General features: G+C 40.8%; 1 protein-coding gene and 1 long non-coding RNA gene across 12 annotated transcripts in view; one reads left to right on the top strand and one right to left on the bottom strand.

Moving 5' to 3' along the window:
* Positions 1-10657, top strand: part of LOC310708904 — a 53003-nt gene extending 42346 nt beyond the window's left edge. Inside the window, exons 12-15 of the long non-coding RNA XR_014527188.1 lie at positions 1617-1725; positions 3659-3787; positions 6164-6316; positions 9129-10657. This is a non-coding gene — a long non-coding RNA (uncharacterized lncRNA). The remainder of the gene's footprint in view (positions 1-1616; positions 1726-3658; positions 3788-6163; positions 6317-9128) is intronic.
* The window catches only part of DIDO1 (death inducer-obliterator 1), a 67433-nt gene that overhangs the window by 38677 nt on the left and 12430 nt on the right, over positions 1-16326 (bottom strand). For 4 of the 11 annotated variants that reach the window (XM_083507296.1, XM_083507306.1, XM_083507299.1 and 1 more), the window contains exons 2-8: positions 14506-14688; positions 13118-13316; positions 10679-10777; positions 7225-8098; positions 5531-5849; positions 3125-3331; positions 1431-1656 (exon numbers count right to left, since the gene is read on the bottom strand). In XM_083507296.1, the coding sequence (XP_083363422.1) occupies positions 1431-1656; positions 3125-3331; positions 5531-5849; positions 7225-8098; positions 10679-10777; positions 13118-13316; positions 14506-14673 (2092 nt within the window). In that variant the 5' untranslated portion in view covers positions 14674-14688. Of the gene's footprint in view, positions 1-1430; positions 1657-3124; positions 3332-5530; positions 5850-7224; positions 8099-10678; positions 10778-13117; positions 13317-13716; positions 14108-14505; positions 14689-16326 lie in introns of those variants that run through there. The other 7 variants (XM_083507305.1, XM_083507298.1, XM_083507297.1 and 4 more) reach the window with 5 other exon arrangements.

Genomic DNA, 16326 nt, shown 5'->3' with positions numbered 1-16326 from the left:
TCCCCGCTAGTTATGGGATTTCACAAAAATGCTCACATTTTGATAATGTACCAGTTAATGTACAATTGATATAGACATTGCTGAGATTAGGCTTCTCAATATAGCCACTTGCCTGGCAAAGTAGCCTTGAAGTGACTAGGTAAGGAAGCTTTAGTAAGCTGGAAGATAACTGGCTCTTTCAGACTGTTGTGCCAGAAGTGACCCATAGGGCTATGTGCAGGCAGGTGGACTAGCAAGCTTCGTAGATTTCGTTGAAAGGCTGGGCTGGGTTAATGAAAGTGACAAGGAGAAACAAACCCACGGGAGGTTTTAAATAAAGGTGTCTGAATCCTACATGCCTTAGATACCAAGTCCTCCTGCTCTTGGCTGCCACTGACAAGCAAAAGGCAATACTTTGTTGGTCAACCCCCCCAAAATGAAAGCAGGCCGAAATGAAAGGTGGCTTCTCCTCAAGCCCTGGAACTCCATTCTTTCAGGGTTTCACCAAAGCCATCTTCCAGTGGAAATCAAGCAAACATTTAGAGACTGTTATTTTAGTAGCAGACCTAAGAGTTTTGTCTTTTTCTACTGTTACTGATGCAGAGCCTTATATCGGGGATTACAAATATGTCTGACACATTTGAGCATTAAGTCCTTTACCTTTTGCCATGCAATTAAAAAACCCCTGCAACACTGTTTAAATGAAGGAAGTAAAACAGGCCTAAGAGAACAATCATTTTTACATTGCAAAGCGCTAACTTACTTACCTTTATAAGCTAAACGTTGCCAAAAATGTTCTTCAAATACTTTAAAGTTGTGACATTCAAGGTGAGAACTCTCTTCCTATTGTTCTACCTTGACGAATGCCTCTGACACATACCTTTCATAGATAAAAATCCCTATGGTTTAAGATGGGCCTTGACATGATTTCATGTAAGTCACATTCTTGGAAGGAGGATCGGCCTCTCCCAAAACTCCCCAAAATTAATACCTAAAAGTTGTGTGGTTGTGTGTGCATGTAAATTATCCATTTGAATCATTCAGAAACCTTGTAGACCTAACATTCCTAAGTCATAATGCAAAGGCAGATAGGGACTTAAATGAAAGTGAACGAAACAGTTACTCTGTACATTATATAAACTTAGGAAACAAATAAATGTTTATCATTACCTACCTTCTATTAGAACATACCTATCATCTATGAAAAATAATGGGTTTGTTAACCTGCAAGTATACGCTTAAGTGCCATTTTATACAACCTGAGAGAAAACCCCAAGTTGTCGTTTCTATATATGAGCCTTGAAACTCTCCCTAAGAGGTATGTGTGCAAATCTTTGAAGATGGGAAAAGACCGTAATTAAAACCCCTTTCTAATTTATCAGGGTCAAAAGTTGAAAGGTACTCAAGGAAAGTGTAATGATTGCAGAGGTATATCCCTATGAAATACATACATTTGAACAACAGTGATGATGAAATGGCAGGAGTCTTTTCTGGCTTTACTGCATTATAATTATGATCGCTTGCCCAGGATGGTGTGCTGCTTTCTGAAGCTGGCTCTTTAGCAACTGTCTGAGTATTTGCTTCGGTCTTTACGGGTGCTGCCACGGTTTTCTTCATGATAATCTCTCTTTTTTCAGGAGCTGGTCTCTTCTGTGCGGACAGAGGTTTGATACCGGCCTGTGTAACCAGCAGAACCTTAATCACTAAGTATTGCAATAATACAGTCATCATAACACAGGAGTAGAGGTCAGTTCGTTATGTATTAGAGAACTTGCAAACATCTCATACAACAAAATTCCATATTATATTTCTCTGCATGTCACCTCCAGAAACTATAACCCTGGCTTGGAATCAATAGTATGCACAATACACAACTATAGCAAAGTGAATGCAGATCACAATGGGTGGTTGAGCACCTGTTTGTAGCTGATGTTCCACCAACCCATGGATTAACATGGGTGCAAAGGATCTGAAGCAAAGAACAACCTGCGCCTAACCGTGGTTCTAATTTGTTTGGGCAGCCTCCATGAGTACAAGAAGTTCCCCACTTCAGCGGTTTCCCTTCCCTGAACTGGTGGGTGACAGCAGGGGACAGGGAAGAGATTGAGTTTAGTGCACTCATGATCAAGTGACTGCACAGGGCAAATGTTTTCAAAATCATTCTCTATTCTGCAATAAATTGTTATGCTATTGCTAGGACCATTAAAAACGTAGATCTTTGCTCTCCATGAGTTGGTGAGCAACAGTGAGGCACAGCTTAGTGTGTTGATCCCTGTTCTCATGTATGCTTTTATAAGCAAGAACCTCTGTATGAGGCCATTATGAGAACTGCATCAGCTTAATGAGATCAAATGGGGCACTAATCTGCAATTCTGAACCTGTGTGTGCCAGCGACATATCAAATGTCTTTTTCAAGGAGTGTTAGAGTTTTGCTTTTTTTGATACCCTCTGGTCTTAATGTGGCTAACAATCTAAGTTGTAGATTGCTTTGTAACTAGTGCTATAAAACAGCATATTCTTAGGGGAGACAGCAGTTCTTTTAATGATTCTGTAAAGGAAAGCAGACATATATATATATGATAATGCTGCTCTCACAGGAACGGTGGTGGTGGGATTTAGGATGGAAAATGTGATCCCCCCCCCTTACAACACCAGAAGTTGTGATCATTCAAATTAGCTAAATGGATAGAAGATTCAGGACACACAAAAGGAAATACTTCTTCACACAGTATAAAATCATTGAAGTATGATAATAACCAACATAGACTGCTTTAAATGGGAATTAGTTAAATTTCTTGAGTATAAGGCTATCAATGGTTATATACTACAGGAAGAAAATTAATTACCATACTAAGGTAAACAACAGTGGAAACGCCCTGCTTGTGCATTTCTCATAAGCCACAGAGGGAACAGGATGGTGGAATAGATAGGCATTTGTTCTGATCCAGCAAAGATATTATGTTCTTAGTTAGATAGAATGATGAGATCTCATGAAAGGAGCACTCAAAATGACTTGATGAAAAATCTGGATCTTTTACTATGCAAATGATTTTTTTTCTATTTTACAAAATGTCTGTTCCTCCAAGATCTCCCTCTGTGTGTGGTGTGGGAAGGGCTATTTACTTCAAAAACAATTCAGACTTACCATAGGCTGAGGTTTTACGGCAACAGCTCGTTCAACTTTTGGTTTGGTCTTCTCTTTTGGCTTTTGCTCTTTGCCTTCACTTAGAAACTTCATGGTGGCTGCAGCATGTTTGAGAATGCATTCATGACCACAGTACACAGAACCTGACTGAGCAACATTAGAACACCCTGGGCCAATGCAACTGGCTGCTTCAGGCTCTTCAACTACCTGAAGAACAGCACAAGAAATTTAAAAAGAAAAGAAAAATGTTTAACCTCTTTATCACTGGCAAGATTTTGGCACAACAATGCTAAAAACAGAGCTGTCTTACATGCACTTTGACAAGGCTCAGATATATTTTAAAGAATTGCTTTTCTTAATGGTGGTTTGCTCTTCTATTTTTCATCTGTTTCTATCTTTTTGATATGTGTTCATGTGCTAAAGACTGTCTGCATTTTGCAATCTATAGGTGTTTTTCTTACTCAAAGTTTCTACATGTATGTTTGGATGTACATTCTAAAAAGATTTATAGAACTTGGGTTTTTGTTTTTTTAGAATTAGTCAAGTCTACTTGACTAAGTAGGGTAACGTTAAGTTCTGACACGGTGACAACCTCTACGAGCAAGGCCAGTGGGGATGTGGAATCTACTTTTTGCCTTCTGGGAGGATTCCTCCCACGTAAAGGTGAGCTGTTATCTAGACTAATCAGTGTGAATTCATAAGTGAATGAAAGGAATTCACAGAAAGAATGCTTTCCCCCCTTTCTCTCTCCCCACCAAGGCTCCCTGGAAGACTGGCGCCCTCGCCTGAACCTCATCGGAATGAGTGTAGGGAAAGTAAAGAGATAATCTGAAATGCAGACATCTCATTTGATTTGGGACATTTCTCCTTCCCTTTCCATCCCCCTGTACTCCATTCCTCACTTTCTAAATACTCTTTGGTTGGTCTCCCATCTCTCAACTCTGTTCTGTTTCCTCCACCCCAATTTCTGGTATGTTCCACACTTTGATAATCTATTCCAGAATAGGTATGTCTTGAATTATGTTTTTACTAGAAACTAGGGATTAGCAAATTCCATATTAGTCCATGGTAAGTTCTACTCATGGAGTTATAGATCATGTATAGTATAAGATTAAGTGAAATTTGCATAATTTGTCTACTATAATAATTTGCCTCCAGAATCTGGTGCTGTCATCTGGTTTATCATCAAATGTGTGGAGGAAGGATCTGCTTTAATAATTCATCTCCCAACAGTTATGCTGATTATTTTTATAAATCTTACTTATTTTATAAAGTGAAAGTAGATTTGGGCCTTTTCAGGCAAGACCAATAGAAAAAGGATTTAGATTATGGCACATTGCAATAAAAATGCCAGAACTCTCTAGTAACTTCTAATCAACTCTACAACAAAATTAACAACAGAAATTGAAATCATGTACAGTGGTACCTTAGGTTATATTACCGTCGGGTGATGTAATTTCGAGTTACAAATGTGGCAAACCCGGAAGTGTATACTTCCAGGTTTCGCCACACAGAAGCGCTCTACTGCGCCATGTGCATGTGCATAAGCGGCGCCACCGGATATGGACTTTTCGGGGTGAGTACGGACCCCCTGGATGAATTAAGTTCATATCCAGAGGGTCTACTGTATAGCCTTGATAGGCATGGAGCTTGATCCTCCAAATGTTCTTGGACTCCAACTTCCATCAAACCTAGCCAAAATAGCCAATAGTTAGGGATGATGGGAATTGCAGACTAACATTTGCAGGGTCAAAGACTTCCTATTCCTGATATACAGAAACCTAGGAAGCAGTTAGCAACTTCTGAGATTCAGAAATGAGCAGAGGCTTTCATAATAATCTGTTCCCTATTTTTAAAATAACTGAAGCACAAGACAAAAAGAAATTATGGTTATGGATAGCTCTGCAGCAGGGTGTGTGTGCTATAACTATTCCATACGAATATGTTGTTCCCTCACCCCACCTTTTCCTTCTTTGTATACAGGATAAATAGGACAATTGTGGAAGGAGATACTTAGGGGGTAGGAAATAGAGAGAAAAGAGAAAGCATTTTGTTAATGTAATGTCTAAGAAACTTGGTAACATTTAAACAAACATCCAATTATAGCCCTATAGCAAGGGAGAACTAAGACAGAATGACAGAAAAGCATGCAGATGCAACCAAAGTAGCTAAGAATGAGCAATACTTCCCCATTTCCTCTTCTAAAATATATTAGTATTCTGATTCACTAAGTATAATGAATTACCTATATCTAAGTAGTGTATTTGCTTAATACTATAACTAACATACAAAAAATACAAAATTTAATTATACCTAGGGTGACTTTTTCTTTCACTTCAGTTCTGAACCAGAACAGTTGCACTAGAAACACACTTAGCCTCATGTCACTACAAATTAAATACTCACTGGTTGAAATATTTTGAGCTTTTTCTTTCCACTGGGATTTGCAGCCTTTTCAATCCGTCCCTTGATTCCTTGGTCTTCAATGGACTTTTGCTCAACAGTTCCTATGCTTGTAAGCTCTGTGCCATCACCTGTTACCTGTCCCAACATGGTTTGTTGTTGGTCTGCATCCATAACTGTCTCATCATGCACCTGCAGAATGGTGCAATTTGGGCAGATATAGTCCTCCCCATTCCTTTCCAAGAGTCGCCCACGAGCCTCTGAAATCCCTACGCAGTTTCCATGAAACCATTCCTCACATCTATCACAACAAATCATAAACCTAAAAAAGGAAAGGGTTGGCAAAAATATATCATCAATGTGAAATACTTCAGTTTTACAAAATCTGTCTGATTACAATCAAATACAGCCAATAACATTAGTCATATCACCACCACAACAGTAAATAAAAAAGATCCCACATCTATATGAAATCAGACAAAAGCTTATTCGTTATCCCATTTAACTCTTTTCTTTACATAATTAAACGCCCAAATGTCTCAGTAAATGATGCAATTTCACCCCTACATATGACTCCCACTGCTTTGCTAAACCCATATACAATTGTCTTTCTTTGTCACCTTTGCATTCCTACAGACTACTCAGGAACAACAGTGGCTTCAAGTTACAAGAAAGGAGATTCTGACTAAACCTATGGAAAAGCTTTCTGATGTTAAGAGCTGTTCAACGGTGGAACAGACTCCCTCGGGAGGTTGTGGACTCTCCTTCCTTGGAGGTTTTTAAGCAGAGGTTGGATGGCTATCTGTAATGGTTGCTTTATCTGAGATTCCTGCATTGAAGGGGGTTGGACCACATGACTCTCAGGGTCCCTTCCAACACTACAATTCCATGATCCTATAACAAGCCTTCCCAAAACTGCATTTCCCCTTCCTGAAAATTCAGAGTACTACTTCCCTCTTGACTGATTAGACCATATGAACGCTTCCACCCTAAATTAGAACTTCTGTACCTCAGACTACTGGGACTGAACAACAGTGGTAGATGTATGTGAAGGGCCATGTGGTAGCACAGCAGATGTATTTTAAATTGTGCATTCATAGCAACACAAAATTAAATTGTTGTTTGAAAGTTCCATATACATGCTCTCTCAACTGTATTCAACAACTATCCCTCTATCACTCAAAACTTTCAAACCTCTATAAAAAGTTCTTGTACATAATAGACTGTCTCTTAAGAGCAGAAATTTCAAAACTGTCTATTTCATGTTTAAAGATTTTATCCAACTACTATGTATTGGTACCTCGGGTTACAAACACTTCAGGTTACAAACTCTGCTAACCCAGAAGTGGTACCTCAGGTTAAGAACTTTACCTCAGGATGAGAACAGAAATCACGTGCCGGCTGCACGGCAGGCCCCATTAGCTAAAGTGGTACCTCAGGTTAAGAACGGTTTCCGGTTAAGAATGGACCTCCAGAATGAATTAAGTTCATAACCAGAGGTACCACTGTAGCTATTTTAGAAACTATTTGGTGGCGGGGTGCAGGGGAGTTTGTGAAAAACTATTTTAACGCCCATAAAGTATGGGTGTGAATTTTTCTTGATTTTCCTCATTTATCTTTTTTAAACCACTTTGAGGGGTTGTTTTTTTACAATCAAGCGGTGTATAAATTTTATGAAATAAATAAGTAGGTAATACCTGTTGTTGTGAGGCTGCTGACAGATACAGTACAGAGTACTAGGATCATAAACTTCAGACTCTGATTTCCTCTTTTTGGATTCTTCAGGTTCATCCCCAGTATGTACAGGAGATCTTCCTTCTTTCTTAACCTGAACTGCTTCACTCATTTCTTTGGGAACTGTTCCTTGATCTCTAGCCTCGGTATTGCCTATACTTTCTGGTTCTTGCTTTACAGCTATTTCGGTCTTAATTTGGTTGCCTGCTTGAACATCAACTGTCTCTGTAGGATTTTGTTCTTGATGTTTTTTCCTGAGGCGATTCTGTAACTCCTTCAGAGTTAGTTCTGTAGGTTTCTGCTCGACACATTTCTTTCTTAGACGGTTCTGTAGCTCTTTCAGTGTTAACCCATCACTATCACTGTCAGATGAATCATCCTCCCTTTCCTCATAGTCATGTTCTTTAGTGGCTCTCCCTTTCCCAGCTGGCTGGCCCTTAATGTCCTTGGAGTGACACTTCTGAGACATGGCTTTTACATCTGACATGCTTTCTACACTGCCTTCAGAAGCAGTTTCAATGTCAGTAACATGGCAGGATGCTGGCTCGCTCAAGTCCTCAAGAGCTGTGGGAAGATTCTTTCTTCCTCTGCGCCTTACAGTTGTAAGAAATTCTTCTACCCGTTCAGTGCGTTTGGGCTGTCGCCCACTACGCCTAAGAGCCAGACTTTGCTGCTGTGGAGATGACTGTTCGGTGATGTCCATTTCAGCATCCCCTAAACCTTCACGCTTTGCAATTGTAGTTCTCCGAAACCCCCAAGTTTTCTTGAACTCCTTACTTGTGGGTTTAATTGTTTTTTGTTCATCGTCATTGCTTTGCTCACTTTTGTCATCCAAAGCTGATGTTGAAGAGAAATGATACAAAGAATTGCATATTTTAAACATGGATTTTAAAATTGCCTTCCCATAAACAGTAACATGTTTTACACTTCTTCTTGTGTATGTTTCATTTTTGAACTTTTGTGCAAAAACATACTTCCTCGTGAAATTCCAACTAAACAGAGTGCAAGGTTATAGTAGAAACAGGGCATAGTGTTAAGTTTCTCTGTCCATTACACCTTGTTTTTCCGCGCCTCTTCCCTTTTAGGCTTAATCAACAAATGACTGTCAGCTCACCAATATGGCAGCTACCTATCCTGGCAATGGGAGGGTGGAGACTATGATCAAGATGAATGGACAACATATTACTCAGCCTATTATATAAAAGTCTGCTCAGGGTTATGAATTCACAAGTACAACTAGCCATTTGTCTATTGGCTTGGATCCATCTTCCCCAACCTGGTAACCTACAAATGCTTTAGGTTATAACTCCCATCAACCCTGGATAGTATGATGAAAATTGTAGCCCAACACACTGGAATACATCAGGTTGGGCAATGCTGACCTATAACGAATAGGACATTCCCCAAATACAAGAGATACAATTATTTATGTTCTGTAGCAGTATATGAGAGTCAAGTAACTGAAAAGTTTTACTTATTTATTTTAAAAAATATCTATATACCGCTATTATCATAAAAATATCAAAGCAGTTTACATCTATTTATATATATGTTTCCTAGTTCTGCTGGATCGCTCAGCGGCTGTTGACACCATTGACCATAACATCCTTCTGGACCGTCTAGTGGGCTGGGAGCTGGGGGCACTGTTATACAGTGGTTCCACTCCTTCCTCCCAGGCCATGTTCAGAAAGTCGGGGGGATGAGGTTCAGACCCCTGGGCTCTCATGTGGGGTGCCTCAGGGTTCTGTCCTCTCCCCCTTGCTTTTCAACATCTACATGCAGCCACTGGGAGAGATCATCAGGGGGTTTGGGCTGGGTGTTCATCATTATGCGGATGATACCCAGCTCTACATCTCTTTCAAATCAGAACCAGTGAAGGCGGTGAAGGTCCTGTGTGAGTGTCTGGAGGCGGCTGGAAGATGGATGGTGGCTAAAAGATTGAGGTTGAATCCTGACAAGAGAGAAGTACTGTTTTTGGGGGGACAGGAGGTGGGCAGGTGTGGACGACTCCCTGGTCCTTAATGGGGTAACTGAATGGGGAAAGACCAGGTCCGCAGCCTGGGAGCCATTCTGGACTCACAGCTGTCCATGGAGGCACAGGTCAATTCTGTGTTCAGGGCAGATGTTTATCAGCTCCATCTGGTACTCAAGCTGAGACCCTACCTGCCCGCGGACTGTCTCGCCAAAGTGGTGCATGCTCTAGTTATCTCTCGCTTGGACTACTGCAATGCGCTCTATGTGGGGCTACCTTTGAAGGTGACCCGAAAACTAAAACTAATCCAGAATGCGGCAGCTACACTGATGACTGGGAGCGGCCGCTGAGACCACATAACACCGGTCTTGAAAGACCTACACTGGCTCCCAGTACATTTCCGAGCACAATTCAAAATGTTGGTGCTGACCTTTAAAGCCCTAAACGGCCTCGGTCCAGTATACCTGAAGGAGCGTCTCCACCCCCATCGTTCTGCTTGGACCCTGAGGACCAGCACCAAGGGCCTTCTGGTGGTTCCCTTGCTGTGAGAAGCCAAGTTACAGGGAACCAGGCAGAGGGCCTTCTCAGTAGTGGCACCCACTCTGTGGAACGCCCTCTCACCAGATGTCAAAGAGAAAAACAACTACCAGACTTTTAGAAGACATCTGAAGGCAGCCCTGTTTAGGGAAGCTTTTAATGTTTAATAGACTATTGTATTTTAATACTCTGTTGGAAGCCGCCCAGAGTGGCTGGGGAAACCCAGCCAGATGGGTGGGGTATAAATAAATTATTCTTATTCCTATTCTTAAGAGTTGAGTCAGAGACCAATAACTATTAAAACTATTAACTTCCATTGCAAATCAATGCAGACTATGATCAGTATTATTACAGTGGTACCTTGGTACTCGAATGGCTTGCCTCCTGAACAAATTGGCTTTCAAACACTGCAAACCCATTTTTCGGAAGCCTAACATCCAACACGGCTTCCGCTTGCGTGCAGGAAGCTCCTGTGACCAATCAGAAGCTGCACTTTGGTTTTTGAACGGTTTTGGGAGTCAAACCGACTCCCAGAACGGATTAAACTTGAGAACCAAGGTACCACTGTATAGGCAACTGGAACCTTTAACAAAAGGTTTCAGTGTCAGGTGTTTGAGGTTCCAGCTACTTCATTTGCCTTTCCCCACCAATCAGCATTCTGTGACCAGTGCACATGCTCAATCCTCACTGGGCTGTTTCCTGCTACTTATTTTGTTTTAAAAAATACTTTTGTACTTCTGCAAACCTTGAGGTCACCACCAAACCTTCCAATATATATCTCTTGTGAATGGGTGGTACAGTTTTGGCTATATAAGCAATAGTACTCACAGCCTAATAATCAGAAATGGAAGTAATTACAATTAGAAGCTTTATTCAGGTTAGACACTTTCCTAAACAAAATAATTTACCAAGAGAACGGGTTTCCATATTAGATTCAGAATCCAGTGCCAGAGATTCCAGATTCTCTTCTTTCACACCAGTGATAACACTATTCCCATATGTCACCCCTGAAAAAGAACAAACACAAAAGGTTTTTAACACTGATTTACTTTCAACCTGATAAACATGGAAAAGCAAATTAGCTATTTCATTAAAATATTTAGATTGGGATGGGGCACCATTTTCAGCCTGAAGCAACATTCCCTTCTGAGGATCACAGGTGGGGACAGAGACAAAAATGGGTACAGCAACTAATGTAGGTTTGTTTTTGGAGTAGACTACTTTCTATAGACACATACACGCACCCTCTATTATCCATCCAGGCAAGCAGCTAGAGACTTCATCAGCATTCAACGACACATCGCATTCTACGACACATCACAGAAACACCCTGGGTGTGAAGGAGGGCCAATGAGGGGTGAGGCCTGGAAAGAGTCCCGAAGGGATTTAGACAGCTGATGACTCTTAAAAAAGCAGAACTTTGTAATGGTCCTACAGATACAGCGTATTTTGAACACAGTACACATATTGTCTAAAGGGTCAATCTTCAAGGTAGAGCTGGGAAATGCTTCTGTCTGAAACCGTGGGCAGCTTCTACCAGTCACTATCGACAATGCCAAGCTAGATGGGTCAACAGCCTGACTGTATAAGACAGCTTCCTACCCTATGAATGCACCATTGAGTTTATTTTAGCATGTGTGGAGTCCAAAGTACAGTGGTGCCTCGCAAGACGAAAAGAATCCGTTCTGTGATTCTCTTTGTCTAGCGGTTTTTTCATCTTGCGAAGCAAGCCCATTGACGGATTAGCGGATTAGCGGCTTATCAGTTTATCGGATCAGCTGATAAGTGGCTTAGCGGCTTAGAAAAAGGGGGGAAAGGAAAAAAAACCCCGCAGGAACTCGCAAGACATTTCCGTCTTGCGAAGCAAGCCCATAGGAAATTCGTTTTGCGAAGCACCTCCAAAACGGAAAACCCTTTTGTCTAGTGAGTTTTCCGTCTTGCGAGGCATTCGTCTTGCGGGGCACCACTGTATGTTGTCTGTTACATTAAATATAGCTTGAAGGGAACAGGTTAGACAATTAAAGCATGCACTTGCTCAAACATGTTCCCACACTCGCCTTCTTCCCAACTCCACAATCGCTGTCTGCCAGAAACAAACCGAGCAGTACTCTGGGTGTGCTGCAGCATAATACAAGGTACTTCCAGTTGCTCCCCTGCCCACGCCAGAGATTCTGACTTAGTGCACATTGCCTGGACACAGACACCAACCATATAGCTTTCCGGTCTCCCTTTTACCTATAACCTCAGTTATGCTACTCTGAATAAAGAAACTGTTACCATACACGTCAGCGGCACTATGGGCCCCCACTCCAGTGACTGCTCATAATCCAAGAATGGTGCCTGAATAGGAAGCATGTTCTGTACATCACAAACTGGTCTGTAAGTCTGCCTTCCTACATTTTCCATGCCCACTGGGACCCTGACAATTTTCACCAGTCACCCCATACAGTATTAGAGAGACAGCACATTCCATTAAAGGACTTCCTGAGATACTGAATCCAGGCAAGACTCGTTCACAATATATTGGAAAAATCTTCTGGATTGGGGTCCATGCCTTTTGTCCCATGGAATAGCAGGGAAATGAGTAACAGCCCTACACAATCTTCGTACTGGGTGTGCCATAACACTATTTCCACAATTTATTCTGCTTACAGCAAGCCTACTCAAGTTGGACTTCCATCTTTTCAGAACTGAATTTCTTCAGACAACTGTCCCCTGCCTAATTATCAACAAAGTCCCCAGCTTTGAGCCGCAAAACTCCACAAACATGTTTATATGACACAATGTCACACAGCAATGTGGACACAGCTAGGACTTGCTTTCATAATTAATGTATTTTCCCGTGTATAAGATGCCCCCATGTATAAGATGACTCCTATTTTTTTGAACCCAAAATTAAGAAATCAACATTTTAAACATCAAACGGAACAACTTCGACATTTTATTAAACATTCAAAGCACTGGCAGGGGGGGGCGTGTGGGCAGCAGCGAGGCGTGCCCCACCAACACCCAAGATCGCCCAAAGTTGAGCTTTTTTGGGAGATTGCCCAAGCCAGGCACCTGGGAGGGACAGTTTAATTCCTGTGCATTCACCATCCATGTATAAGACCCCCCTTAATTTTTGACTATTTTTTTTTAGCAAACAACATTGTCTTATATACAGAAAAATAAAGTACAATAGAATTCTGAAGAGACTGCAATACAACAGAACACAGTATATAATTAAGATCTTAATATATGTTTACTTTGGATAGTAAAGAAAGGTTATGAAATAAGAAGGTGGATCCCAATTTCCAGAAAAAGCAAATGAAATAGAATAGGCTCCAATATCCTCTAAATGCTTTTACCTGACATAGCATTAGAGGATTCCAGTATTTTTTCTCCCTCTTGACTTAAACCAAAGGAAGAATCACTGGAGGGCAGAAGCAAGTCACTCAGCATAAGCCCTACAGTGCAGGGTGTTCTGGGGAAGTCAGAAGCACAAAGTTCATCTTGATGCCATCCTGTTGACTCCGAAACCAGGAATGCTGCACTTGGTTTGGCTGCCTGTTACAAAAAATGTATTTAGATCGTTGTTCACTTGCGTTACCACTTCTTACCCATTTGAAATAAGAGATCCTGCTCACACTAACTAAATTATTAGAACTTGCACCAATGTATTTTTAAAGGGGATAATTACATTACATTACATACAGGATGAAACCTATTAAGCATTAACCATTTATGAATGCTACACTCGACCACAACTTTCAAAGTTTTGCCTCTATCAGTGTTTTACAGGAATGGAATTGGGCACAGGTATTTTTATAAATCAAAGAGTACTAAGGTAATTTATAGCTTCAAATTATTGTCAAGTCATAGAATGAATACTTGCAAAAGAAAATTCTTCATCCTACTATAAAATATGGGTATTCCTGTTTGAGGGATGATTTGAAGAACAAGTTACATGTTAAGGTTTTTGAACAGATCTTCAGTATTAAAACATCCCTTGTTTCAATTTCTTACTTTTGAGTTTTTCTTTCTAGAGCTTTTGCTGCCAATTCTCGCTCTCTCCATCACTAACCAACACAGGGATTTGCCCAACTGACAAATCCCAACCACCAGAAATCAAAAGCTTGAAGGTTCTACCCCATCTCATTTAAAGGGACAGCACTTTAAATACTGTGTCAATACCATTTGTTCAGTGCAGAAAACAAAAAAAGAGATGGGGGGGTGAAATTAAATATGGCCAAAACTGTTGTAAGTGCCATCTTCAGACAAAGCTAGGCTCTAACAACCACAAAAAATGCTACAGAAAAATCAAATGCAATTTTATTCTCTCAATTGATTTATGTTCTCAGATATTATGCCATACACAAAAGGATGATTCTTCCCTAAAACTGCATTTTAAGATAGGGCTTATTATTTGGTTACCTCAGGGGAAATTATGTTAGCATTTTTTTGTTTTGTTTAGTTGTTTCCGACTCTTCGTGACCCCATGGACCAGAGCACGCCAGGCACGCCAAGTCTATGTTAGCATAGACTTTTGAAATGTTTCTTTCTCAAATAAACAGGGCATAAGTATTCCTCCTTGAATTGTATCAACCATTAAGCAACATTATAATTCGACACCACTTACAGATAATGTGTGCCAACATATATCCTAGATGGCTTTCTAAATACTATGCAAATAAAGTCTACTATGATAGGACAAGTTATCATGGGAGCCCTGTAACAACAATAAGGTATTTGATACCTTTACTAAACTGCCTTGTGTTCCACTGCTTGAAGCAGTGGCTACATCCCAGGAATCAGAGCTTGACGGCTGAAGAGATTCTGAGTTTAAGGAGCTTCCTTCCACGTTGCTGCTTTGTAATAACCTCCCAATCTCCCTGTTAAGAAGCTCCAACTCATCACACATCATGCAATTTTAAAAGATCTGCCAGAAGGAAGAGGGAAAAAGTTGGCTAATCATTTCTTGTTCAATTTCTTTATAAAAGTATCTCTTTAATTCTAAAGCAAAACTAAAAGCCTAATCATCAGCTTATACTTTAATAATACTAAAAGTCATATCCCATCAGTTAGATGACAGAATAATTGGCCATTATGCAAAGAACGCATGTTATACACTAAACCCCTAATGTGTTTAATTTGGGGGAAAAGTAATTAGACATTACTTTAGCATAAAGAGCAGTTGGCATACAATTTGTTCACTTCCTCCTGCTGGAAATTCTCCACTGCATTGGAGAATACATTGCAATTTTACTCTACCCTGGAGCAAGGGGATAATATTGTATGTTAAACACAATAAGCTGGCTGAGCAGGGTCAGCTACCACATGTGGATGACTCCCGCAAGACTTAACAGAGGCCCCTTTTCTCAAACTCCCCCAAACCAAGAGCAAGGGCAGCATGCAAAAAATGCTGCAGGGAACAGGCCTATTTATAAACAGATTTCAAAAGGTAAGGTAAACAGCTTTCAAAAGGTTTACCGATTTTGCAAGCATATATATATATATACACAATGAGGGGAGGGGGATCTTGGGTTTGAATTGGGTGGACGCAGGCACAAAGGTGTCATTAGAGTAAATATAAGTGCTGTCACATGATTGGTGATTGCATTGGATAGTCAAGTGAATGGGACTGACCAAGTCAGGCTTCTTCAACCTCAACCCTCCAGATGTTTTGAGACCACAGTTCCCAGCATCCCTGACCACTGGTCCTACTAGCTACGGATCATGGGAGTTGCAGGCCAAAAACATCTGGAGGGCCGAGGCTGAGGAAGCCTGGACCAAGTCATCCATTTATATGTCTAAAGAACTGATAATGTACAGATGCATGTCATAGAAACAACTAGCTAGTGTTGTTTCCAGAAGGAGGGGGTAGGTCCTCCATCCCTCACCAGGCTGGAGACCAAGGCACCCTAGCAGCAGAAGAATAAGAAGTCAGGGTCTAGCTTTTGCCTCGTGTCCTCTGGAGCCGGGAAGACACAGAGGCATGACTTGTTCTTTGTGATTAAACCAAAGCTATGGCTTTCAGGACCCTCCCTAGAAATCCAATGAAAGAGCAAGATCCGTTGGGACTCTGTAAGCCCTTCAAACTTATTGCTCAGTTTGTATATGTGTGTAAATAAAATCACACAACGTGGAGACACTACAGACTCCAGTGACTTTTATTCTAAGGAAATCAAAGCCAGGATAACCACTTGAAGAATAACCCTTGAAGTCTCTCATCACTTGAAAATTGGGATGGGTGGGTGTTACAGTATTTATGCACAGCAGAACCCTTAACAAAAGGCAGGCTTCAATTCCAGCACTGCTAGGCTTGCCTACAGATGTTCCCTTTTACATAATTGCCAAATCAGGAAGATCCTATTCCAGGCTCCTGAAGCTACACTGCAAGCTTAAGGAAAGCTACATCAATCATTAATGCTTCAGTCACATCTCCAGACTGCTTCTACAACCATCTGGTAGAAAGTGTTCACTAACTTGAAAATATTTTCTATTTCTTTTTTCTAACATTATCAAGTAACAGTTAGCAACCTAAGTTTTGTGTATATTTGTGTGCAATCCGTGCACA

This window comes from Podarcis liolepis (genome assembly GCF_965112155.1).
Source record: "Podarcis liolepis genome assembly, chromosome: 6".
NCBI classification, from domain to species: Eukaryota; Metazoa; Chordata; class Lepidosauria; order Squamata; family Lacertidae; genus Podarcis; species Podarcis liolepis.
The sequence above is the reverse complement of the archived record's forward strand: the minus strand, read 5'-3'. Positions and strand labels throughout refer to the sequence as shown.